This window comes from Arvicola amphibius, chromosome X (assembly GCF_903992535.2).
Source record: "Arvicola amphibius chromosome X, mArvAmp1.2, whole genome shotgun sequence".
Classification (NCBI taxonomy): Eukaryota; Metazoa; Chordata; class Mammalia; order Rodentia; family Cricetidae; genus Arvicola; species Arvicola amphibius.
Window position 1 is genome coordinate 22,360,304 of NC_052065.1, and position 26,033 is coordinate 22,386,336.

Below are 26,033 nucleotides of genomic sequence, written 5' to 3' on the forward strand. Positions count from 1 at the left end.
TTCTGCTCCAGGAAGGCATGCCTTTGTGTTTCCACATGCTCACAAACTTCCTGGTGTGTAGTATGTGTTGTTCTTTTTCTAAATGCTATGAAGTCCCAGGCGGCAGCTGTAGGCAGGCAGCAAATGCTATAAAGTCCCTGGCGGTAGCTATAGGCAGGCCATGGACTCTGCAAGCAGCCAGTCCCAGGCAGAGACAGTTGCTGGTCCCAGAGCGGTGGCCGGAGCGGGCAGGCCATGTGGCAGCAGACAGAGACATGGATAGACACAACTTGCAGAGTGAGGTTGAATATTTATTCAGGGGGTTATGAAGGGGAAAGGGAGAAGGGGGAGGAGGAAGCAGAGAAGTGGGGAGAGAGGCAAAGCAAAGCAGCCTCTCTGAGAGGAAGATGGAAAAGAGAGTGAGCTAAGGCCAGAAGCTGAAGATCAGCCTGCCTCAGCAGATGAGGGAGGGAGAGGGCGTGGCTTGTCTCTTAAAGGGACCAGGGACCAAAGCCGTAACAGTATGATTTTCACAAATAGGAATTCGTGGATGCGGTCTCACTGACTTAAAAGAGTGTGCAGTTTCCTTTTGCCCAGTGATGTGTCTGGGCTAAGGGCATTAGAGAAGACTGTGGGAAGACTGGGTGGTGCTGAGACCAAAAGCCTGATGTTCTTTACCACTTATTGAGTTCCTCCAGGTAGAAAAGCCAAACTGTCTTTAGCTGAGGAACAGCAAACTCGCCAACCTTAATTTGACTCATGTTTCCCTGGCCTAGTTCCTCTTTATAGCGTCATTATACACTGTATCTTGCTTTATAGCTCAGGTTGGCCTCAAACTCAAAATCCTCATTATTTAACCTCCTAAGTGCTAGGATTGCTGGCAGAGCCACTTTTTAAAAAGTTTTTTTTTAACCACTTGAATCTTTAAAACTTTTTAGTACACTTGTTTATCTTTCTGAGTGTATGTATACCACACATTGAGTTGCACGTGTTGATGTCAGAGGACAACTTATGGGAGTTGGTTCTTTCTTTCCATCTTGTGGGCCCTGGAATATTGAACTCAGGTTCTCCGGCTTGGTGGCAATTGCTTTTACTGAGCCATCTCTCTGGACTGGAATCTTTTTTTAAAATCACATGTACTTATTATTTGTGTGCAGCATTTTGTGTCTGGGCATGTTTGTGCCACACTGTGCATGTAGAGGGCAGAGGGTAGGAGTCAGTTCTGTTCTTCTGCCACATGGGTCCTGGGGATCAAAATGGAGTTATTAGGCTTGGTAGGAAGTGCCATGACACCATCTCACCAGCCTTGAAGCTTTAAAAATTTTTTTGAACTATTTATTTATTATTTTTATTTTACATGTGTGAGTGTTTTGCCTGCCTGCGTGTTATGTGCACTGTGTGCATGCCTGGTGCCTATGGAGGCCAGAAGAGGGCACCAGATCTTCCTGGAATTGGAGTTGAGGATGTTTGTGAACTACCATGTGGGTGCTGAAAATAGAACCCAGATCTCTGCAAAAACAGCAAGTGTTCTCAATTGCTGAGCCATCTCACCAACCCCCGCCCATCCTTGAATCTTAATATTACCTTAAATACTTATCCTTACTTGACTTATGAGCAAATTTACCTAAGCAGGGCAAATGATTGGAAAAATATTGACCAGGAATCTGCAACTTCTGCAACACTGGCAAGTTATTAAATCTTCCTAGAACTTGATTTCTCTTCCACAGAATGGAAACTTGACTTACATCTTTCCCAAGGCTATTGCCGAGTGTGTTGGCTCATGCCTGTCATCACAACATTACAGGTGGCAGAGGATCTTTTTTGAGTTTGAGGCCAGTCGTATTTGTATAGTGAGTTTCAGGCCAGCTAGGGCTACGTAGTCAGATCCTGTCTCAAAAACAAAACGAATACCCAAACAACAATTAAAAACATATGAAATGTTAGCTGGGCAGAAGGGTTATTCTTTTTGTTTTGAGACAGGCTCTTGAAGTTCAGGCTGGCCTGGAACTTGGTGTGTAGTTCAAGTTGGCCTGAGAAGTCAGTTCTTCCTCAATTTAGGATTGCCGCCAGGAGCCATCACACTTCGACAACAGTGAGATCTTCATTGAGCTTTACTTTGTAATGACATGCTGATTCTAAGAAACAAAAGATAAAACTGGGTGGTGATGGCACACGCCTTTAATCCCAGTACTTGGGAGGCAGAGGCAGGCAGATCTCAGTTGGAGGTCAGCCTGGTCTACAAAGTGAGTTCCAGGACAGCCAGGGCTGCTACATAGAGAAACCCTGCCTCAAAAACAAAACAAAACAAAACAAAACAAAACCTACCAAATAACTGAGGGACTGCTACGCACCAGGTACTGTAGGACAATTCTGCAAGGCAGGCATTTCCATCCTCATTTCAGCTTCAGGTAGGACTAGAAATAGCAGAGCTAGAGAGATGAGAAGGCAGGTCTGTGGAACTGCAGGGTGCACTTCCTGCTCAGTAACCTACTCCTGCTAGGATGACCGAAGCTTAGTCCTGAAGTAGAATCTACTTAGTTTGTCTCTGTATATAATTAGGAGCAGTTCACTAGAGGAGGAACAACACTCCTCATCCTCTTCAGGCACTTTCAAGCTATGGTAGATGCTTTATGGTATACAAGAAATGTTTGCAAAGAGTGTACATTATTTTCAGTCAATATGAGCTACCAGTTATCAAACACATTCATTTTTCTTTTGTTTACTCAACATGTATTGCTTACTATACAAGGTACAAAGGGTCTCTGCGCTTAATTAATTCAGTCCGATGTGAGAATATAAATTTAATTAGCATGTGCACAGGTACTCAAGCAGTGGACACACAATCTGTGCATATAGGTACAGACCTGATGAATAATTTAGATGATCCCCAAATACAGTTATATGTCACCCCCTCCCAAGAACTTCCTTGTTTGTGGTGTTATGATTTGAATCCAGGGCCCTGCATATGCTAGACAAATGTCTACCACTGAGCTGAAGTTCCAAAGTACTGGTTCAATACATAGTTGTCACCAATGAACCTATGGAGAAACAGCTTAGGGAACCTGCACACGGTACATGTACATGTAGCAGGTATCACAATAATTATAACCTTTATGTATGTGAATGTTTGAAAAGCAGTACACTACAGGCTCACAAATTGGCAAATAGGTGTTTTGCAGAGAAGTCACTGGTGGGTGATGGATAAAATGCATTGTTGCTTAAAATATAAAAACGGGTTGGGGAGATGGTTCAGTGGTTAAGAGCCCTTGCTACTCTTGCAGAGGAACTACATTCCATTTCCAGCACCCATGTGGTGGGTCTCAATCATCCATAACTCCAGTTCCAGGGAATTGGACATCCTCTTCTGACCTCCACTGGTACCAGGCACACATGTGGTGCATATACATGGAATAAACAAAAATGTAAACATCCAGGCCTTATTTTTTTGTAGCAGTTGCCACGAAAGTATATACACACATACACAGTGTTTATACATTTGCAATGCATACAGAACAGCTGAAAGCATTAATTAAAATGCTGATGGCCAGTGATGCTGGGGTAAACAATGTATTTTTACTCTAAGTGGGACGGAAGCTTCTAAAAATCCACATTCTCTAGGGAGTGAGGAGTTTCCTGTTTTCCTTTAAAAACAAAACAACAACAACAACAAAAAAATCCCAGAGGTGTAAATCAGCTAAGTCTTCCTCAAGCAGCGGGCACACAGAATACGGGCGGGGGGGGGGGTAGTGGGGGGAGGCGGGAGGGGGCGGAGATTCCTAGAAAACGCCGCCTTGCGTGGCGTGGTTCTCACAGAAAGACCTGGGAGAAGAAGCAAAGGACATTGGGGAGGAGCTAAAAGCCTGCTTGAGAACTAGGGTGTGTGCGTGCGCGTGCGCGAGTGGTTGCGAGCGCGCATGGGCGCGTACCAGTTCGGGGGCCACTATCTATGAACACTATCTCCTCTTCCGGTTTGTCTAGAGATTGCGCATGCGCATCACTGGCCTTTAAACGTGCACCGCCGGTCCATCCGGTAAAAGGATCCGGCATACAAATTACGAGTTTGTTCCTCCGCCACTGAGAGGAACTATTTTCTCTCAGTCTGGTAAATACTTTTAACTAACCACCTCCAAATAAGGAGTATATACCACCCGATTTATCTCAGTCACCACAGAATAAAAGCTTCCTAGGGTTTATTCTGGCTCAAAGTAGACAAAAGTCGGAGAGACACCTCGCGGAGGGATCCGATTTGTTGTGGTGAGGTGCAGAGGTGGGGGGGAGGAGACGCTGACAAACCAAGATGGCGGTGGCGGCGATGAAACCTGCGGCGAGTGGGACTTAACTGTAGTAGCAAAGGCTGCAATAGTTAGTAGGCAGCGGCAGGGTGTGGAAGAAACGGAACAGGATTAAGGGCCGGTAATAGAAACCTCAGCCTGAGACTTTTAGAGTACGGCACCCGCCCCCCTAGGCCCTGACGGGCGGTGGCCGTCCTGCTTAGGGCCTAGACTCCGAGAAGTGCCTCGGTTTCAGAGAGCGGCGGCGCCATGAGTCCTTAAGGGCGGTCTGAGCCCTCCCGATCTCTGGCCGAGCCCTCGGGCCCACCATGGAGCTGGGGTCCGACGATTTCCTACCGCCGCCGGAGTGCCCGGTGTTCGAGCCTAGCTGGGCCGAGTTCCGAGACCCTCTTGGCTACATCGCGAAAATCAGACCCATCGCCGAGAAGTCCGGCATTTGCAAGATCCGTCCACCTGCGGTAAGGCCGGGAGCTGATGGTCGCCGGCGGCGAGCTTGTGGGTGGATCCGGGTAGCCAGTGGTGAAGTCCCGAGCGGAGGGCAGCAGGTGTGGGAAGATGGATTGACTGGGATCTTGTGGGTGCCTTGCTCATCGTAGAAAGGCTGCTGGAGTCAGGGGTTCTCTCGTTTTGTGGCATGCCAGAGACCTGGGGTCTGAGCCCACTCCCACCCATCCTGCTCTTGAGATGCTAGTGGACTGGGGAGAGTTCGCAGGGAGGCACGGAAAATACATCTGGTAGTTTGTGTCCTCTACATCAAGGCTATACTGAGTAATGACTACTGTGTCATTTTCTTTAAGGCAGGCTGTGTGGTGTAGTGGAAAGATCACACTGTTAAATTCAGGGAGACAGACCTGAATTTAAAACTACTTAGAAGGTTAGCATCTGTATGACCTTGGGCATGTAAAGTAATCTCTGAGCCTGTGAATTGTGTACTGGGAATAATGAGATTAAACTAGGTAACATAGTACACTCTGGTAAGTGGTAATTACCGTGACTCTGGAGGTGCTTGATGTGGTCATTGGTTTGCTCCTGTGTGTGTTGACTCATGTTTACTCACACCGTGTCAGGCCAATTCATCTATGATAATATCCTGGCCTGATGGACCAGTGAGGAAATCATTCTCACACTGGGTGCTCTTTCTGCCTCCTCAGAGATGGGTTTAGGAATTTGCTCCGTTTTCTAGTTGAAGGCAATGTCAGAACTTTCCTGCACACGGTCTCCACAGATTTTCTATGAAGAAATTTAGACCAGTTAGCTTGGTATGTCCCGTCTCTGAAGGTTTCTACTCTACCTCTGGCCCAGAATGTAGGTGATCCTATAAGAAAAGGCTTTCTTGGGTCCCCAGAAACAGAGCAGAGCTATGGAAATCTCTCTTGGTTCCCAAACGTCAGCAAAAAGGACCATATCTTTGGTACTAGTCGTGACTTGACCAGAAGTTTTCCAAAGGCTAGGACAGGCTGCTGCCTCGCTGACACTGGAGGAGAAATGGCAATCAGTGTTCAGTGGCCACACGGGATTTGGTGGGTTGGATTGAGTTTGCTTGCACCACTGAGTTTCTGAGGAGGTGATCCAGGATGTGAAGCCTCATTCCCACCTGAGGAGACCACCACAGGTCTCCTTATCTGACCTAATGTTTTTGGTGCCCTTCCATTGGCAGGCTTTAGATGGGGGTCCTCTAGGCCCTAGGGTCTAGGAAGAGTTAGGGAAGCTAATTTTTTTTTCCTTGTTGGAGCCTGGCTACAGTGTCTGAGGATGCTTTTCTCTGGTGAGGTAGTCACTACTGGTAGTAACAGGCCTGGAAGGTCAACAGAAAGGAAAGGTTGGACGCCTGGATCGCCTTGAGGAAAATTCCTTGAAGTAGTCTGGAGAGGCACCTCTGACCTTAGAAGTAGTTGAGGTCTGAATTTCCCTTTTTCTCCCTCGGGCTTTTGGGCAGGTTGGCCTTAGATAGGTGCGATTACCTTGCTTTGGGGGACCAGGATGGGAAAGAATGACAAGTCCATGGTGTGTGTATGTAGTAGTCATGTGTGTCCGTGTGTGGCCAGAAAGGACTGTCCTTTGGTAGGTTTCTTTTTTCTCTTCTCTGCTCCAAAGCTTGCTTCTTTCCGGTCCAAGAGACCTGACTCTGTTTTTGTTGCTGACGGTTTTGTGTCGTGTCCTCCTCCCATCCCCCCTTAAAACACCTTTAGGCCCTAAAGCACCTGGCTTTCTGTTTGGAACTTGAATTACTCACACAAGTGATGCTTGGGTTCAGGATGCAAATCTGTGTGTGAGTAGGTATTGGAGTTTGTCTTAGAGGGGTGGTTTTGGGTTTGAATTTCAGAGCATATGACTGCTACACTTGGTATAGATGGATAGGCCATATGATAGGGAGCTTCACAGCTTCTTGAATTAGATAGCCATCCTGTTTGTCACCACACTCTAAATGCCTTCATCCTGAGCATTTTGTACTAGTATGGGACTGAAGATGAGAGGTTTGCTGGACCTTCCCCATCTCTCTGTTGTAGCTCCTGCTTTAGGATTTCAGTTCTGCAATCTCCTGTCAGGTGCTTTGATGTTGCACCGATTCTTTAGAATTTGGCTGAGCAGGAAAAAAGATGCCTGAAATTTTGTGTTTGAGCACCTTTCTGTCTGGGTTATCTGTGCTGATGGGAGTGTTGTAGTCTGGTAGACGGTAAGAGAGTATGGGGAGCTCCACTGAGCTTAAGCTATACCATTATTAGCCTAAATTTTTTTTTCTCTCCTGCTTTACTCAGCCTCAGGTGCTCTCTCTCTCTACTACTGTGGGTTGGGGAAGAACATGTGTACTTACAATTAAGAATCCACTGGCTCTTTTCCTAAGAGAGCGAGCATGCATGCAGAAGAGATCAACAGCCTTCTTTCTTTTCCCATTCCTTTACCCTCCTTTCATATGTGTATGGATGCTGGTAGGTTGGTGTAGTGCAGAGAATCATCGATCAGAGGACATGGATTCTAGTGTTGGCTCTATTGCTAACTAGCATGTAATTTCTTCTCCCCAAATGTAAAATGAAGACATGGATGTAGATTATTATAGGGTCTTTTGTCTTTTTTTTTTTTTTCTTCACTTCCTACACAACAGAGCTCCAGGAAAGAGAGGACTGTCTGGGGAAGTATTCATGCCTCTGTTGGGAAGGGAAGTCTTTAGCTGTTCTTTGGGTAGAACAGAAAAAGCTTCAACTTGGCATGGTAAAGCTTTCCCTGCTTTCATTAATTTTTTTTGGTTTCCCCTCTGTAAATCCTTGCATTCTTTGCCACAACTATTGGGCGTCCCACTTCCAGGCTTCCTTCCTTGTCTCTTATACCATGCAAGTATATGAGAGAGAACCCACAGGCAGCCTTTCAGACCTGGTGAGTGAATAAGAGATGCAGATGCATGTTCCTTTGTCTTTCCTGCAGTGTCTTCTGTGACTCTTTAACTGAGAGAACAGACATTGACAGCCTAAACTATTAGTCCTTGCCAGAACCAGAGCTGAGCTACCCTGTATGGGTATTCACTGGTGGGGTCAGACTTAGAGATCAAATGTCTTGTTAATAAGTCAGGGCCAGAATTCATATGCCCACCTTACAGGTAAGAAAACAGACTGAGAAAGAAAGGTAATAAGATTTCATAGCTAGTAACTAGTAGAGCTACAATGTGAACCCAGGACTTTTGACTTCAAGTCCTGTGTGGTTGCCAGAACTCTGGATTATATGTCCTGCCTAGGGAAGGGTGGCGATGCGGATGTATAGAAGGTTTGTGGTTAACTGTTTTGAGCTTTTTATAATTCTCAAAATCCTAACGCTTTACAGTTGGGAAAGACTTAGAAGAAGTTTACAAGGGTGTGTACATGGGCTTGAGGGGTTCTTATGCCCTGTTATAAGTCTTGGGGAGAGTTGGAAGTGGATCCATTTATATGTTTGCCAGGTTGATGGATCTGAGGTGTCAAGAAATTTTAGGAAATATTAATGGAGCACTGAGCTGGTTTAGGTTCCCTTCTGATCATATATTAAAGTGAGATAACCCAAGTTCCTTTCCTCTTTTATTCTCCTAGGATTGGCAGCCACCCTTTGCTGTGGAAGTGGACAACTTCAGATTTACGCCCCGAATCCAGAGGTTGAATGAACTGGAGGTGAGATTTGGAGAGGGTTTAAGTGTGCCCAGGACATAAAAGAGGCTTTGGAGTTCCAGATGTAAGACAATTCACTTTTTTTTTTAAATTTGTCTTTTTGAGACAAGGTTTCTCTTTGTAGCCCTGGGTGTCCTAGAACTTGCTATGTAGACCAAGCTGGCCTTGAACTCACAGAAATTCGCCTTCTTCTTGGCCACCACCCCCCCCCCCCTCCAATGCTGGGATTAAAAGTGTGTAAGACCAAAGGCTGGAGATGTTCTTTTCCCATAAAACTTTTCTACTTAAGAATTTTCCCTGTCAATACCTGTCTTACCTACCTGGGTCAACAAAAGGTAGCTGTGTGGCTGGCTGAAACCTCTTCCTTGATCAGTTCAGTGTGGCCTCATATATCTAATTTATCCATGGCTTTGTGCTTCCTGCCTTTTTTTGATACTTAGTAGAGTGGATGGTGGGGTAGAAGAGCAAAAACAGCACAAGAACTCGTCTCTGTAGAGTGGAATGGTTAGAGACATGGACAGGGGTCAGGCAGGTAGCCTTTTCCCTCCCTTTTGTTCTGTACAGGATGTCTGGGCTCCTAGGACAGGTGGTATTTTTCATTGGAGCTTGAGAATGCCCTGGGATGGTGAGAGTGAGTGTCCTAAAGCTGGTTTTAGGCACGGTCCTGGAGTTTTCCATAGAAGATACAAGTTAAATGCATGTTCCCTTCCCACTCCTCCAGTAATATGTGTCTTTGAGCCTTTTTCAGTATTCTAGTGGAGTATTGGGCCCAGCTGAATACCAGTACCCCAAAATTTGCTTCTTTTTAAGACCAGAATTCTTCAGCATTGGCACTATTGACAATTTGGATCAGATCGATCAATCGATCGATTGATCTATGTATTTATTTATTTTGGTCATGGGGTAGTTGTATGTGGATATACATGGAGCATAAAATTGTTCTCCAGCCGGGCGGTGGTGGTGCACGCCTTTAATCCCAGCACTCGGGAGGCAGAGGCAGGCGGATCTCTGTGAGTTCGAGACCAGCCTGGTCTACAAGAGCTAGTTCCAGGACAGGCTCCAAAGCCACAGAGAAACCCTGTCTCGAAAAACCAAAAAAAAAAAAAAAAAAAAAAAAAATTGTTCTCCATTGAGAATAACTGCCCTAAACTCAGTCTAGATATTGTTCAAGTCAGAACCAGAGTTAATCTCTTGTGAGTAGTGTGAGTTCCTTAGAGAAATAAAATCTGACCAGGTTTATGGCTGTTATAGCTGTGGCCAGGTATTACCTAGCACTGAACAAGGGTAGGTCTTCTAGAGTTTTCCTGCTAGTTAATAAGGGAAGGAGGAGCAGGGGTGAGGCCAAGTTTGTAAAGGTAAGGGGGGTGGGTTCGTATGGAAGGTGTTCTTAGCCCCATTAGGATTTTTACTGCCAAGGAACTTTAGTTCATTTCTTACCTTACACCTTAGTTCTTCACTATCTAGGACTCAGAGGACTGACTAGAAAAGGGCCTCTGTCTCAAGTGATTAAGTTAAAGGACTTAGGACCTTTAGGAACCTTTCTTAGGGCAGTGAGATTTTAGGCAAGCAGAGGAAGCATTGTTTCTAGGAACTTTTACCCATATCAGGTCTTGAGTTAGCCAGGTACCATTGCTGTTTCAGTATGCCATCTTAGTTCTTCATGCCATTCTTATAATCAGCCACACTAAACAATTTTTGTGAAACAAAAGGAGATGAATATGCTCTTTTGGAGCCCTATGAAGAACTTAGATATAATTCTGAAGTTTCTTTTTTTTTGTTTTTGTTTTTGTTTTTCGAGACAGGGTTTCTCTGCAGCTTTTTTAGAGCCTGTCCTGGAACTAGCTCTTGTAGACCAGGCTGGCCTCGAACTCACAGAGATCTGCCTGCCTCTGTCCCCCGAGTGCTGGGATTAAAGGCGTGCGCCACCACTGCCCAGCATTTCTGAAGTTTCTAGAGGGTCTTAACCATTCTTCTTAATTAAGTCCATATCTGTGGGGTAAGTGTACTATTTTCCTTTTCCCTTTTTTGTTTTCAAGACAGTGTCTCAAGTAACCCAGGCAGGCCTCAAATCTGCTATGTAATGGAGTCTGGAGTTTAACTCCTCATCTTCCTGCCTCTGCCTTTCAAGTGCTGGATTACAAGTGTGAGCTACCAAACCTGGCACTTATTTTCTAATAAAAATATATGGGGTGCAGTGAGTGGTGTGCATTTGCTCAATCAGCAAATCAGCGGAGAGAAGGCTAAGCTTAGAGTTACTTGATTATTTATGTATCTTAGTTCTTGTTATGTGACTTAACTCTTTTCTGGCCTCATTTCTTCATCTGTATAAGACATAATAATGCACAAACAACCTTGTCAAGAGAATGAGAGAGTATATGTATAAAGACTATCATGACCTTTTGGAAAATGAGAAAAAAGTGGGGCCAAGCACTGTCTTGAGCCCAGAGCTCATTTCACTTGAAGTCTACTCTGTTCCCTTCCTCCCCTAAGTTTGAGCCCGAAAATGGGACATTGCAGAGTGTGGGGGTGGGATGAAGTGTTGGTGGTAATGGATGGTGGTGGTAGGAGGTGGCCAGTGTTTTTGAGCCATTTCTTCTTTAGGCCCAGACAAGAGTGAAACTGAACTATTTGGACCAGATTGCCAAATTCTGGGAGATCCAGGGCTCATCCTTAAAGATTCCTAATGTAGAACGGCGGATCTTGGACCTCTATAGCCTCAGCAAAGTAAGAACAGGTTTTTCTCAAATATTTCCCAACCCTATCTCAATCCTCAATAAACCCTTGCTATGCTAGGACCCCTTCTGGTTTGGATGTTGGGTCTCTGGGCTGTGTGGAAGGGGTGGACTGGTAGCATAGCAGAATATTTTCCCACCTCTTGCAGCAGTTTGAGATTGGGAGAAGCGAGAGGCTGCAGTTGTCTTCCTTACCATTCTGTAGGCCTGCTTCTGCATGTTCACATCCATCATGGCCCTTCTTGCTCTTCCTTGCAGATTGTGGTGGAAGAAGGTGGTTATGAAACTATCTGTAAGGATCGTCGGTGGGCTCGTGTGGCCCAGCGCCTCAACTACCCACCTGGCAAAAACATCGGTTCCCTGCTACGCTCTCACTATGAACGCATTGTTTATCCCTATGAAATGTATCAGTCTGGAGCCAACCTTGTGGTAAGGATGCCAGGCTGTGGTGAAGTAAAAAAGTCTTTATCCCCAGGCACATATTGGTACACTTCTCTTTTTTTTTGTTTATTTATTTGTTTATATTTGACACAGGGTCTTGGTGTGTGGCAGGCTGACCTAGAAGTTACCACGCAGCTAGCCTGCTTACCATGTAGCTCAGACTGCACTTAAAACTCCTCCGCTGGGAAGTCCAGACTAATAAGTCCTCCTATTTCAGTCCCCCCAAGTAGGAGATTTCAACTGCCATGCACTTGCTGTCTTAGAATCTTTTTAAAAAAAAAATTATTCATTTTTATTTTATGTGCATTGGTGTTTTGCCTGCATATATATCTGTGTGAAGGTGTCGGATGCCCTGGAACTGGAGTTACAGACACTTATGAACTGCAATGTGGGTGCTGGGAATTGAACCCAGGTCTCCTGGAAGAACAGCCAGTGAGTGCTCTTAACCGCTGAGCCATATCTCCAACCCCTTAGATTCTTTTTTATTTTCTTTTTTGGTTTTTCGAAACAGGGTTTCCCTGTAGTTTCTAGAGTCTGTCCCGGAACTAGCTCTTGTAGACCAGGCTAACCTTGAACTCAGACATCTGCCTGCCTCTGCCTCCCGAGTGCTGGGATTAAAGGCGTGCGCCACCACCGCCCGGCTCTTTTATTTTCTTTTGAAGCAGTGTTCTCTTATAGCCCAAGCTGGTCTCAAACTTTGTAGGCAAGGAAGGACGAGCTTGAACTCTTAATCCCCCTGCTTCCACCTTTCAGGTCACTGAAATTACAGGCATGCACTACCATACTGAGTTTAAGCAATACTGGGGATCAAACTCTGGCTATGTCCATGTTGGGTAATTTACCAATTGAGTTTTGTCTCCACATCCTTATCTTGAACTTTATAAATTACATTTATGTATGTACGTACATGCACATGGAGGTCAGAGGATGATTTTCAGGATTTCATTGTCTTCTTCCACCATGTGGGTCCATGGGATTGAACTAAGATTATTCTCAGTCTTGACAGCAGGTACCCACTGATACCTCTTGCTGGTCCCTTGGCCTTGAACTCTTGATCCTCTTTTTCTCAGCTACTCAAGTGCTAGGATTACAAATGTGTACCACCATATCTTATATATAACATATATCTTAGCTTTTTTTCTTTAAGATTTATTTTTTGTGTATACATTCTGTCTTCATGCCAGAAGAGGGCACCAGATCTCATTATAGATGGCTGTGCGCCACCGTGTGGTTGCTAGGAGTTTAACTATTTTGGTTGGGAGCGCAACCTCTGAGTCTTCTCTCCAGCCCTAGCCATCTACTAATTAGTATTAGCCCCCATACTAATACTCCTAGTAGGACTGGTTCCATGTACTGGAGACTGGGAAACTAGACCTTACTCTTTCCTAGTGGTACTTTATTTTATTTTATTTTTTTGCCTTTTTATAGTTTTTATAGTGTGTATTGTCAAGTCCTATAGTTAGTTATCTGTTGAACCCCTGAGTTGAGTACAACCGCGGGGGGTTGGGGGGGGGAAGCCTTGTCAGTGGCAGGAAGATGACTCATTGGGTTAAGGTGCTTCTTTCCAAGCCTAGTGACCTGAGTTTGACCTGGAATGCACATGGTAGAAAGAGAACTGACTCTCTGACCTTCGCATACTCACTGCGGCATGAATGCTACACATACAAGGGAATGTTAAAAAAGAAAAGGAAAAGGAATTCTGAAAGTATGTAAGGTGTCAGTGATAAAGACCAGTTGAACTGGGGCTATTAGTTTGGTCAGGAGTCTAGGCTACAACTTTGGCCATTGGGTGAAGGTGAAAGGACGGTCTTGCTTGGGGGACTGAAATTCCATGCTCTGGACCTTATTCTTCACTTATCCCTAGCAGTGTAACACACGCCCATTTGATAATGAGGAGAAAGACAAGGAATATAAACCCCACAGCATCCCCCTTCGACAGTCTGTACAGCCTTCCAAGTTCAACAGTTATGGACGACGGGCAAAGAGACTACAGCCTGATGTGAGTACTTTTCTTCTTGTCACTTAACAGGGGCTTTGGAGTAGGAAGAATGCTGCTTGCTGACTGAAGCTATGCACTCTTTTGTGCTCTTAAGCATTTGGAGATCTGTTTGTACTGTACTTTTTTTTTTGTTGTTTTGTTTTTGTTTTTTTTTTTTTTTTCTTTGAGACAGGGTTTCTCTGTAGCTTTGGAACCTGTCCTGAAACTCATTTGGTAGACCAGGCTGACCTCGACCAGTTCCTCCACCTGTCTCTGCCTCCCAGGTGCTGGGATTAAAGGTGCACTACTACTACATGGCCTGTACTGTACTTTTTTTTTTTATGTCTGCTCTGTGTATCTGGTTTCTTCCTTTCTTCGTTTCTTCCAGTCTGCTCATAGAAGTCTTATTATTTCTATACCCTACCTTCAGGCAGAGAAAATTATGTACCATACTTTTTTGTTTTGGGGCATTAAGGGGATAACAGAGAATATATACATTATGTGTTCATTGAGGCATTGAGGATTTTTTTGTTTGTTTGTTTTGTTTTTGTGTTTTTTTTTGAGACAGTGTTTCCCTGTAGCTTTGGAGCCTGTCCTGGAACTAGCCTGTCCTGGTCTTGTAGACCAGGCTGGTCTCAAACTCACAAAGATCCACCTGCCTCTGCCTCCAAAGTGCTGGGATTAAAGGTGTGCACCACCACTGCCCGGCTCTCAAAATTTTTTTTTTTTTTTTTTTTTTGAGGCAGGGTCTTACTTTGTAGCTTTGACCAGCCTAAAACTTGCTGAGACCTGGATGGCCTCAGACTCTCAGAGATCTACCTGTCTCTACCTCCCAAGTGCTGGTTTAAAGGCATGTACCTCCCACATCTATCAATAATGCTACGCTTTTATTTTTGAAAGTTTTTTTTAATGTTTTTAATTGAAATTGACTTATTTACATAAATTTTCCCTTCCCTTACTCCATCTTCTCCCAGGTATCTTCCTTCAAACTATGACCCCTCTCAAGTTGATAGCCTCTTTTTCTTTGATTATATTTTTTGTTTTTTTAAATATTTATTTATTATGTATACAATATTCTGTCTGTGTGTATGTCTGCAGGCCAGAAGAGGGCGCCAGAACTCATTACAGATGGTTGTGAGCCACCATGTGGTTGCCAGGAATTGAACTCAGGACCTTTGGAATAGCAGGCAATGCTCTTAACCACTGAGCCATCTCTCCAGCCCCCTGATTATATTTTTTGTGTATGTTCATGCATATATGCAATAAATATACATATAAATATATGACATCAAAGCTGGTCACTTTGCATTGGAAAATCAGATAAAGGGGCTCATCCCTGGGAGAAGCTAATTCTCCTCCTAGCACTCAGCATTCGCCTGTAGTTTGTGAGGGCCAGCCATGATAATCTAAGTCTGGGCAGAAAGGAAGTTCTTTACTTCCTCCAACCATTATCACCTGGGACTCTGGCCATCGATAAATTTAATGGAGCCTAGAGTCTCAATAGTTTACTCTGAGACAATGCCTGGCAGGCTGAGATTACCTGACCCCCACCCAAGAGCAGACCATTCAAAGGAAATTCCTGGCATTCCAAGCACTGTAAATAGAAACACCTCCCAGAACTTCACCAGGAAAATGTCAGCCAGTCAGGGGTCCTGAACCTCAGAGACCCCTCACCTCTACCTTTACTATTATAAAAACCCAATTATAATTGAGCTCGGGCTCTCCAGATATTCTAATACGTTGAACATGCGGAGAGACCAAGTTTGCAAACTTGGTTAAAATAAAGGCTCTTTGCTTTTACATGAGACTTGGTCTCCTTTGTTGGCTTTCATGGGGACCCACGGATTTGGGTTTAACATAGTTCTTTGTCTAGGAGTGGTTCACCATGAGACAACCCTCCCCCCCATGTTAACATGTTCATTGATATTATCATTCTGGTCTTAACCAGTCTTTTTTGCTTTGTTTTTTGAGACAGGGTTTCTCTATGTAGTCCTGGCTGTCCTAGAACTCACTCTGTAGGCCTTGCTGGCCTGTACTCACAGAGATCTGCCTGCCTCTGCCTCCCAAGTGCTGGGATTAAAGGCGTGCACTACCACACCTGGCTTATGCAGCCATTTTTAGGAGAGACTTTCACAGCAGATTTCCTGTTGTTCTGGCTCTTAGAATCTTTCCATCCCTCCTTCACAATATTCCCTGAGCTGTGATGTAGATTTATCCACTGGGGCTGGGCTCCCCACAGTCCATTGACCTTTTTTCATTATGTCCAGTTGTGGTTTTCTGAGATGGTTTTCATTTGCTGTAAAGAGAAGCTTCCTTGATAAGGGATGAATAGCTTCTTTGAATAACTATTTGAGAAAAGTGGTTGGAGTACCACTCTGCTTCTTTAAATATGTTATCCTTAAGTTATGAGGTAGAAATTAATTTTTATTTTAAAGTTGGCAACACTGAGAGTCTGCCTTTAATTCCTTTTCGGTTTTCTTTTAAAGTTTTAAAACCCTTTTTTTCTTTTTAGAGTTTTAAAACATTTTATGTGTATGGGTGTTTAGTTGCACGTGTGTATATGCACCATGTGTGTGCCTGGTACCCGTGGATTCCAGAAGAGGGTGTTAGATTCCCTGGAACTGGGGTTGTAGATGGATTGTTAGCTGCCATTTGGATGCTGAGGATTGAACTTGAGTTCTCTGGAGGAGCAGCCAGTGCTCTTCACCACTGAGTCATCTCTCCAGCCCCTAGATTTGTTTTTTAATTATGTGTATGCACATGTGTTTTCGTGGAGGCATATGAACATGTGAGTGTAATTGCCCACAGAGGCCAGAAGGAAGAGTCTGATTCTTTGGAGCTGGAGTTACAGGTGATTGTGAGCTGCCTGCATGGGTGCTGTTAACTAATCAGCCATCTCTCTAGCTCCTGAAATTTTTATATTTATTTATTTGAAAATTTTATATATATATATATATATACAGTATATCTTGATCATATACACCTCTCAACCCTCCCACTTCCTCTAGGATACTTATCATATCTCCTAACTTCATATCTTCCTTTTATACTTTTTAATTAATTAATTATGTTTTTTGATCTTCTGAGTTCTTAAAATGTTTTTCTTTTGATTTTTCGAGACAGGGTTTCTGCAGCTTTAGAGCCTGTCCTGGAACTAGCTCTTATAGACCAGGCTGGCCTCGAACTCACAGAGATCTGCCTGCCTCTGCCTCCCAAGTGCTGGGAGTAAATGCTTGCGCCACCACCGCCCGGCTTGAGTTCTGTAAAATTTGTGTTGCTCATTTGTACATGGGTGTGTGGTCATCCATGAAGAACCTACCAGTTGCCTCTCTCTTTTCCTTGGCAACTGTCAACTACTAATAACTCCTCAGCTAGAGATGGGACCTCATAAATCCCTAATTTTATTTCATCATCATCATCATCATTATTATTATTAGATTTGGGGGGTGTGTATGTTTGTGTGTGTACATATCTGTATATTCCTGCTTTGGCAAACATATACTAGAGGGCAATTTACTAGAGTTGGTTTTTTCCTTCTACCACCTGGCTCCCAGAGGTTCAACTCACATTATCAGGCTTGATGGCAAGTAAGTGCCTTAACCTTCTGAGTCATCTTGTTAACCCTTTAAAAATAAGACTTAGAGCCAGACAGTGGTGCACGCTTTTAATCCCAACACTTAGGAGGCAGAGGTAGATGGATTTCTGTGAGTTTGAGGCCAGCCTGGTCTACATAGTGAGTTCCAGGATAGCCAGGACTGTTGCACAGAGAAACCTTGTCTTGAAAAACCAATAAAGCAAAACAAACAAACTAACTTAGGACTTATCCCTAGTCTTCAAAGAGTAACTTGGAATTCTTGCTGTGGCCCATCTGTGCATGAGTTCTTGGCACAAACTGTGTGTGTGTGTGTGTGTGTGTGTGTTGATACAGATATATAGACTATAGATATAGTCTGAACTTTTCTTTTAGTGTTGGGCAGCCTGTTCCAGATAGTATTCTTGATTCATTTCGTTTCCTGCTTTCTTTGTAGCCGGAACCCACAGAGGAAGACATTGAGAAAAATCCAGAACTAAAGAAGCTACAGATATATGGAGCAGGTCCAAAGATGATGGGGCTGGGTCTTATGGCCAAGGATAAGACTCTTCGGAAAAAAGGTAAGGCCTAAGATACTAGGGATGATTTCAGGACTGTTAATGTCTCAGATTTAAATTTGGAACCACTTTTCTCTCTACAGATAAGGAAGGACTTGAGTGTCCCCCCACTGTGGTGGTAAAGGAAGAATTAGGTGGGGATGTGAAGATGGAATCAGCCTCACCCAAGACCTTCCTAGAAGGCAAGGAGGAACTGAGTCATAGTCCTGAGCCCTGCACCAAGATGACCATGAGGCTGCGAAGGAACCACAGCAATGCCCAGTTTGTAAGGACCCAGCCCTGACTTCCTAGAGCTCTGCTTCTCATCCCTTCAGTGAGCATTTCTCCAGCGTGGCACTGGACTAGGTTGCATTAAGTAGAAAAGTGGGTCTAGAGAACCCTGTCTGCAGGTAGCTTACTTATTTGGGGAAAACAAGGCCAGATAATTTGGAACAAAGAACAAGAAAGAGTACACAGCTACTGTCCACATAAAGTGCTAGAGGGGTCCAGAGATGACTCTTATTGTCCAGTGCTTCAGGATAAGAGCTAAAATCTTCATTATTTTCATTATCATGCATGGTCCAGTCCCTGTTGACCTCTAACCTCATTGCCCAGCACTGCCTACCTCACTTCTCTGCTGTAGCTGTTCTGAACTACTTGTAGGTATATTCATTTTTTTTTTTATTCAAGAGATGAGCCTTTATTTCTTTTGTAATCCTGCATTCCTTGCACATATGGTTCCTTCTGCCTCAAGGAATTTCTCTTTGTGCTCTGCTTCAGTTGCCAAACACTAGTTTCCTTTCAAGTTTCAGTTAGCTTCAAATGTCCCCTTCAGGGGGGCTGGAGAGAGGATTCAAAGGTTAAGAGCACTGGCAGGGGTTCTGAGTTCAATTCTTGCAGCCATCTATAATGAGATCTGATGCCTTCTTCTGGGGATTAGGCATACATGCAGACGGAACACTGTATACATACTAAATAAATCTTTAAAAAAAAAAAAACTGTCCCCTTCAGAATGAAGTATTCCCTCCTGGAAGTCCTCCCTCACCTCTAAATAATATGAGTGCTATTTCCTTCTCTATGTTCCCATAGTATTTCTTACTGGCTACTATGGCAGTTTTCAGTTTTTATGAACATTCTAGTACTGTGTGCCCTTTGAAGGCAGATACCAGCTCTTCCACATCTCTGTGCCATAGAATGCAATGCTTATTGAATGAATAAAATGAGAAGATTGAAGACTAATAAGACTTCTCTCGCAGGGCAGTGGTGACATGAGCCTTTAATTGTAGGAGGCAGAGGCAGGCAGATCTCTGAATTCAAGGTCAGCCTGGTCTACAGAGCTAGTTGTAGGATAGCCAAGGCTACACAGAGAAACCCTGTCTAGAAAAACCTAAAAGAAAAGAAAAAGAAAAAAAGAAAAAGACTGCTTTCTCATCTCTTCTTGTTTGGAGGAAATAGTGCATGCATGCAGCTGAACTCCAGACCTTGTATAGGGCCATGAACAATCAAGCCAGCAAACACCTCTGACTTCCAATGGAGAACTCTCTGGAATAGGATATTATCTGGAGGGGCCTTTGTTTGAAGGCTGGGCAGGGCCTATATTGATATAACTTGTTGCTTCTCTCTGGCAGATTGAGTCATACGTATGCCGAATGTGTTCCCGAGGAGATGAAGATGACAAACTTCTGCTGTGTGATGGTTGTGATGACAATTACCACATCTTTTGCCTGCTGCCTCCTTTGCCTGAGATCCCGAAAGGTGTCTGGAGGTGTCCAAAATGTGTCATGGCGGTAAGGCCTCCCGAGTCCACATGAGATACCTTGTTTTCCTATGTGTAATCTAAGGGGAGGCTCCTACCTTAGCCTATAGTATTATGTTTTGGAACTTTAGAGTGAGATGAGGCTTTGCAGAGCTTTGTGAGAAAGAAGAAGAGAAAATATAATTTATACTCTTGTCCTGTGGGAGTTACCAGACTACTTATGGGGTGTTATGATTAGATGGACTGTGATGATGAACTATGTGTCTTAACATTTAAGCAGATGTTAAAACATATTAGAAACCCTGAGTTGGTGCTGGAGAGATGGCTCAGAGGTTAAGAGCACTGCCTGCTCTTCCAGAGGTCCTGAGTTCAATTCCCAGCAACCACATGGTAGCTCATAAACATCTAGAATGAGATCTGGTGCCCTCTTCTGGCGTCTAGGCACACATGCAGGCAGAACACTATATATACATAATAAATACATAGGAAAGGTGGCTTTTTGTTTGCTTGTTTGGTTTGTCATTTTGTTGACATAGTATCTCACTCTATAGCACAGACTGGCCTCAGACTCAGATCAATTCTTCTTCCTCAGTCTTCCAGAACCTGGGATTATGGGTATGAGCTACCATGCCCAGATCAAGGAAAATTAAGAGTAGTGATTATGGAAGATCTCAAGAATGAGCATTAAATGACAGAATTAACTATCTGTAGATAGACCATATAGCTCAAAGCTAGGGCTTTGAGCGTGCTAAGGAAGTACTTTCTACCACTGCGCTCTATCTTTAGCCTGTGTCCTATTATTTAATTTTTGTTTTGAACTCACTTTGTGGCCCAGGCAGGCCTTAAACTTGTAGTACTCCTTCAGCCTCCCAAGTTAACTGGAATTGTGGGCTTTCACTATCAGTCCTGGCTAGAAAATAAAATAAAATAAAATCAATGTCCTTTTGATTCTCAAGTATTTTCTTTTCTCCATCATATATATAATTACCTTTAAGACACTTAAAGTCTTGTTCCATACTTTATAAAGACTTTTATACCTCATTCCCTTTCTGTAGTAAAGAATACAAAGTTTTCATCAAATGAGTATAATGATTACTTACTTTCCTCCTGTTAGGGTACTTAGATTTGGTTGTAGAAGAGGTTCATTGGTATTTCAGATAGGGAAACAGGATTTTGTAGGAACAGAGATATTCAGGAGAGAAAGTGCCTAGGGCTGGTAAGTGTAGTGTAGTAAGGAAGAGACAGAGCAGCAGTGAGGGTTAAGTATCCAGGATATCTGACAGATTCATTCATGTCTTGCCTACCTTCATCCATATTCTCCATACTCATCTATATTTCCCTCTGGGTTTCTGGAGGTCATACATTGGTGGTCCTGCCATATTCTAGACAAGACAGGTGTGCACATGCATACATACAAAGGGTGAAAAAGGACTAGATTACTGTACTAGTTCCAGCCTAGGCATTAAGGAAAAGTTTCCCTGAGCAATCTACATCAAGTCACATTTTATTGGAGAGGTAATACAGCGACAGAAGAGCATGTAGAAGTTAGAGCTCATGGTTTACTTTAGATAGTAAAGTCCTAGGAGAAGATCATGAACTGTAGTGATGAGGGAGGACTGTTTACAGGCTAGGAGACTGACACTGAGTTTCTGTGTTTTCTCTTTTTGCGGGGGGGGGGGGGTATAGTGGTTGTGTTACTGGGGATCAAAATTAGGTTCTGTGCACACTAGGAAAGTAATCTCCCACAGTTCTGTTCGTTCTTTCCTTGTATTTATTTTTATTTATTTATTATGTAGACAGCATTCCTTCCATGTATGCCCGCACACCAGAAGAGGGCACCAGATCTCATTATAGGTGGCTGTGTCTGGGAATTAAACTCAGGATCTCTGGAAGAGCAGTCAGTGCTCTTAACCACTGAGCCATCTCTCCAGCCCCCTCTATTTATTTTAGGGAAAAAAAAAAGAAAACAATCTTTTTTCATTATACATACCAATCCAAGTTCCCACTCCCTCCCTTCCTTAGTCCTTTTCTTGTTTTATTTGTTTGTTTGAGACAGGATCTCTCTATGTAGACCAGGCAGTCCTCATAGAAATCTTCCTGCTTCTGCCTCCCATGTGCTGGGATCAAAAGCATATACTACCACACCCAGCAACTTTTTTATTGTTCTGGTTTTTTGAGATAGTGTCTTGTGTAGTCCAGGCTGGTTTGTAAAAATCATATACACCTGGATGGCATCTAACTTAGATACACCTGTTTGTGTTTCCTGATTGCTGTAAGCACTTGGTTTCTCAAAATCAGTTAAGTAGCCCAGGTCACAATGCCTTTGTCTTGGGTTTTCCAAGTGCTAAAATTAAGATGTGAGCCAGAGTACCTTCAAGTTGGCTTTTGTTTGTTGGAGACAAGATTTTCTTAACACGTATCTTGCTATATTTTTCAGACTAATTTTGGGTTTGTGGGCCTCAAGTGATCGATCCTTTTGCCTCAGGGTCTGAGTAGTTAGGATTATAGGCTTATATGACTGTACTTGATTTGGAGTTTGGTTGTTTGTTTCAGTCTTGAGAAGTGATCCAACCAAGAGTTTCATATTCTGGGCAAGTGTTCTAAAAGTTGTATTTTGAAGTCAGTAAAAATAAGGAGGAAAGGGGCTAAGAGTATAGCTCAGTGGTAGAGTTTCTGATTAACATATATAAGGCTCTGAGTTCAAACCCTAGCACCCCCACCAAAAAAAAGTACTATTAGAAGACATTCCCATGGAGAATGAACTCTGTATGTTAGTCACTTTCCAGTACCTAAGAGAAACAATTTACTATTTATTTAGTTATCTTTATTTTATATGTATGAGTGTTTTGCCTGTGTGTACCTTGCACCGTGTGCATGCCTGGTGCCCACAGAGGTCAGAAGAGGATTGTGAATCCTCTGGAACTGGAGTTGCAGGTGGTTGGGAACACTATGTGGTGGGGAAGTGTTTAGGGTACAGCTAACATTAGGAGAGCTAGAAAGCAGAGAGAAAGACTGTGTTGGGCTGGGCAAAGATACTGCCTCCAAGAACAAAACTCCTGACCTACTTCTCTTAAAGTCTGTAGAGCTCTCCAAAGTAGCACCACCATCTTGGGAGCAATTCTTTAATGCATGATTGAACTTTTTGGGGAGGACCCTTCATACCCAAACCCTAACAGGGAGCAGAAGTGTGACTGAAATGCAGTGTGACATGAGTAGATTTGATAAGTTGAGATGGTAAGAAGGAAAAGGTAGCACTGTAAAGGAAGGCTTTTCTCAGGAGACTTGAAGGCATACCTAGGGCTGGTCTCCCTCCCTGCTCCTATCCCATGTTTCCAGTTCACTTTAGATGATTCTGTCTTCGCCTCTATTTTTATAACTTTTTCTGTCTCCCTTGGGTTTTAGGAGTGTAAGCGGCCCCCTGAAGCCTTTGGCTTTGAGCAGGCTACCCGGGAATATACTCTGCAGAGCTTTGGGGAGATGGCTGACTCCTTTAAAGCTGACTACTTCAACATGCCTGTACATGTAGGTGATGGAGGGCTGGGGTAGTGCTGAGGCTATTTTCATGGGCATTGGTATTGTACCTCCCCTAAGTTAATGTGACAGGATAAAATGGGCTCTGATCATCTACTATCTTTGTTCCCCCAGATGGTACCCACAGAACTTGTAGAGAAAGAGTTCTGGCGGCTGGTGAATAGCATTGAGGAAGATGTGACTGTTGAGTATGGGGCTGACATCCATTCCAAAGAATTTGGCAGCGGTTTCCCTGTCAGTGACAGTAAGCGGCATCTAACTCCAGAAGAAGAGGTGAGTGGGTTATTATGGTTGTATATGTCAGCTGTGTGAGCTTGGCCAAGTCATTTAGTTTCTGAAAGACCTGTCTCTTTCAGGGATAATTATACCTGCCTTAAGTAGTTGCTTTGAGATTAGATGAAGTGCTATATATAAAGAACACAGCCTAGGTAGTATCTGAAATGTGCATGTATGAGATGCTTTGTCACCCTCATGAATCCTAACATCCTCATGTCCCATGGTGTGCCAGTGAGTACCCAGGAATGGAAGCAAGGGATAGGAATGATATACTGATGACTTTTGTGGTAGTAATTATAGATGTGCCAGCTTGCCTCTGGAACTCTAGTGCTGAGTAACAGTGGCCAGAGACAGGGAGATCAGCATAACCAGTTTAGCCAAGTGGTAGCCTCTGGAATCAGTGAGAAACCCTGTCTCAAAAATTAACATGAAGAGTAATAGACGAAGATACCTGATACTGACCTCTGACCTCCACGTGTGTGTTCACACATGTGCACCTACAAAAACATACACTCACAATACACTACACACACACACACACACACACACACACACAGTAAATAAAACAAAAAAAAATTCTGGGTTTGGTAATTTAGGCGTATAATCCCAGCTACTCAGGAGATTAAGGGAAGAGGATTACAAACTCAAGGCCTACCGGGGCAGTTTAGTAAAACCCTATCTCAAAATCAGAAGTAAAAAAGACTCAGGATATAGTGGCCGAACATTTGCCTTGACTTTGTGAGGCCCAAGGTTTAATCCTCAGTACTGGAGGGGAAAACAAAGTTCCATAGCATAATCCTCATCTTTCTGTACAAATACTTGATCTGACAGGAGTATGCTAAGAGTGGTTGGAACCTGAACGTGATGCCTGTATTGGAGCAGTCTGTATTGTGCCACATCAATGCAGATATATCTGGCATGAAGGTACCATGGCTCTATGTAGGCATGGTCTTCTCAGCCTTTTGCTGGCATATTGAGGATCACTGGAGTTACTCCATTAACTACCTCCACTGGTAAGTGGGGCCATGATGAGCTGGGGAGGCAGTCAGGGCTCTCTACATAACCATGTATATGACCATTCTGTATCCCCTTTAACTTGAGCAGGGGTGAGCCAAAAACCTGGTATGGGGTCCCATCACTTGCAGCAGAACACTTAGAAGAAGTGATGAAGAAGCTGACACCTGAGCTTTTTGATAGCCAGCCTGATCTCCTTCACCAACTTGTCACCCTCATGAATCCTAACACCCTCATGTCCCATGGTGTGCCGGTGAGTACCCAGGAATGTAAGCAAGGGATAGGAATGATATACTGGTGACTTTTGTGGTAGTATCACTGCCTTTTCTTATTCCTGTTCTGCCTTGATGGGGCTGTAGGTCTAATTGCTCTGAAGTCCATGGTCATGGTTGGTTAAATATACAATATGATAGAGTTCTCTGGGCTATGTGTTTGAGGGAAGTACCTTAGGGATGCCTCATCATATCTAGGTTCCAGTTAGTGGAAAAGGGAAGTGGAAGAAGGACAGAACTAGAAAGTGTTGCTTTTCTTTTTAATTTTGTTTTATGTGTGTATGTGTGTGCCTGCGTATCTGTATATGCACCACATGCATGCATTGCCTGTGGAGTCCAAAGAAAGGGTGTTAAATCCCCTATAACAGGAGCTGTAGGTAGTTATGAACCACTATGTGAGTGTTAGGAACCAAACTCGGATCTTCTGCAACAACAGCAAGTACTCTTACCCACTGAGCCATCTTTCCAAAACAAGAAATGAAGGAAGGAAAGAAGAAAGAAAGAGGAAAAAAAGAATACTGGAAAATGGGATTCTTATTCTGGATTGTCAAATACTACCAACAGATTGGAGGTCATGTTTTTATGAAAGAAGGTATTAAATGTCAGGACAGTTAACTGAATGTATGTGCATAAATTATTTTTAATTAATTGTTTTGGGGAATTTGGAGATGGTCTTTATGTAGGTCTGGTTGCCCTTGAATTCAGAGATCTACCTACCTTTGCCTCCTGAGTGCTGTAATTAAAGGTGCGTGCTGTCATGCCTGTCCATAATTTTTTTTTAATTTTTTTTTTTGAGGCAGGAACTTACTATGTAGCCTTGGCTAGGAGCTTACTATGTAGCCTTGGCTAGCTAGAGCTGCTGTGTAGACTAGGCGGTCCTTGAACTCAGAGAGATCTGCCTGCCTCTGCCTCCTGAGTACTGGGATTAAAGAATGCGCCATCACACTCAGCTTGTCTGTTAATTTTTATACTGATAACCTGGGGTAATAGTTATGTTTTTTACTTATTGAAAGGTTATAAGTTGAACCTAGGGTCCTGGGTCGGTCCTCTTTCTCTGATCCTGTAAAACTTTCTGCTGGGTAAATAAACTGGCTAAGACCTATTTTATATCGTAGGAATTTTTAGCATTTAGTAGCCTCAGTCATTGTTTTTGGTGTAGATTTTTGTTTGTTTTGTTTTGTTTTGTTTTTTGGTGTAGATTTTTGTTTGTTTTGTTTTGTTTTTTTGAGACAGGATTTCTCTGACTGACAGTCCTGGCTGTCCTGGAACATGCTTTGTAGACCAGACTGACCTCAAACTCACTGAGCTCCACAGGCCTCTGCCTCTCAAGTACTGAGATTAAAGTTGTATGCCACCACTGCCTGACCTTTGATGTAGATTGTTTTTAATTTATTTATTATGTGTCGGGGTCTGAAGCCCCAACATAAAAACTACTTTTCCCTAACTGGACCGATATGGAGGCACAGGAAATAATGAGACAGTTCCCACAGCATTCCTGAGGATCTAC

General features: G+C 43.5%; 1 protein-coding gene across 4 annotated transcripts in view; it reads left to right on the forward strand.

The window, feature by feature from the left end:
• The first annotated feature begins 4,259 nt into the window (after positions 1-4,259).
• Positions 4,260-26,033, forward strand: part of Kdm5c (lysine demethylase 5C) — a 39,571-nt gene continuing 17,797 nt past the window's right edge. For 2 of the 4 annotated variants that reach the window (XM_038316063.2, XM_038316065.2), the window contains exons 1-12: positions 4,260-4,729; positions 8,324-8,401; positions 11,000-11,122; positions 11,389-11,559; positions 13,436-13,570; positions 17,578-17,701; positions 17,782-17,963; positions 19,306-19,464; positions 22,836-22,955; positions 23,079-23,237; positions 24,072-24,253; positions 24,345-24,507. In XM_038316063.2, coding sequence (XP_038171991.1) covers positions 4,580-4,729; positions 8,324-8,401; positions 11,000-11,122; positions 11,389-11,559; positions 13,436-13,570; positions 17,578-17,701; positions 17,782-17,963; positions 19,306-19,464; positions 22,836-22,955; positions 23,079-23,237; positions 24,072-24,253; positions 24,345-24,507 — 1,746 coding nt within the window. In that variant the 5' untranslated portion in view covers positions 4,260-4,579. The remainder of the gene's footprint in view (positions 4,730-8,323; positions 8,402-10,999; positions 11,123-11,388; positions 11,560-13,435; positions 13,571-17,577; positions 17,702-17,781; positions 17,964-19,305; positions 19,465-22,835; positions 22,956-23,078; positions 23,238-24,071; positions 24,254-24,344; positions 24,508-26,033) is intronic. The other 2 variants (XM_038316064.2, XM_038316066.1) reach the window with 1 other exon arrangement.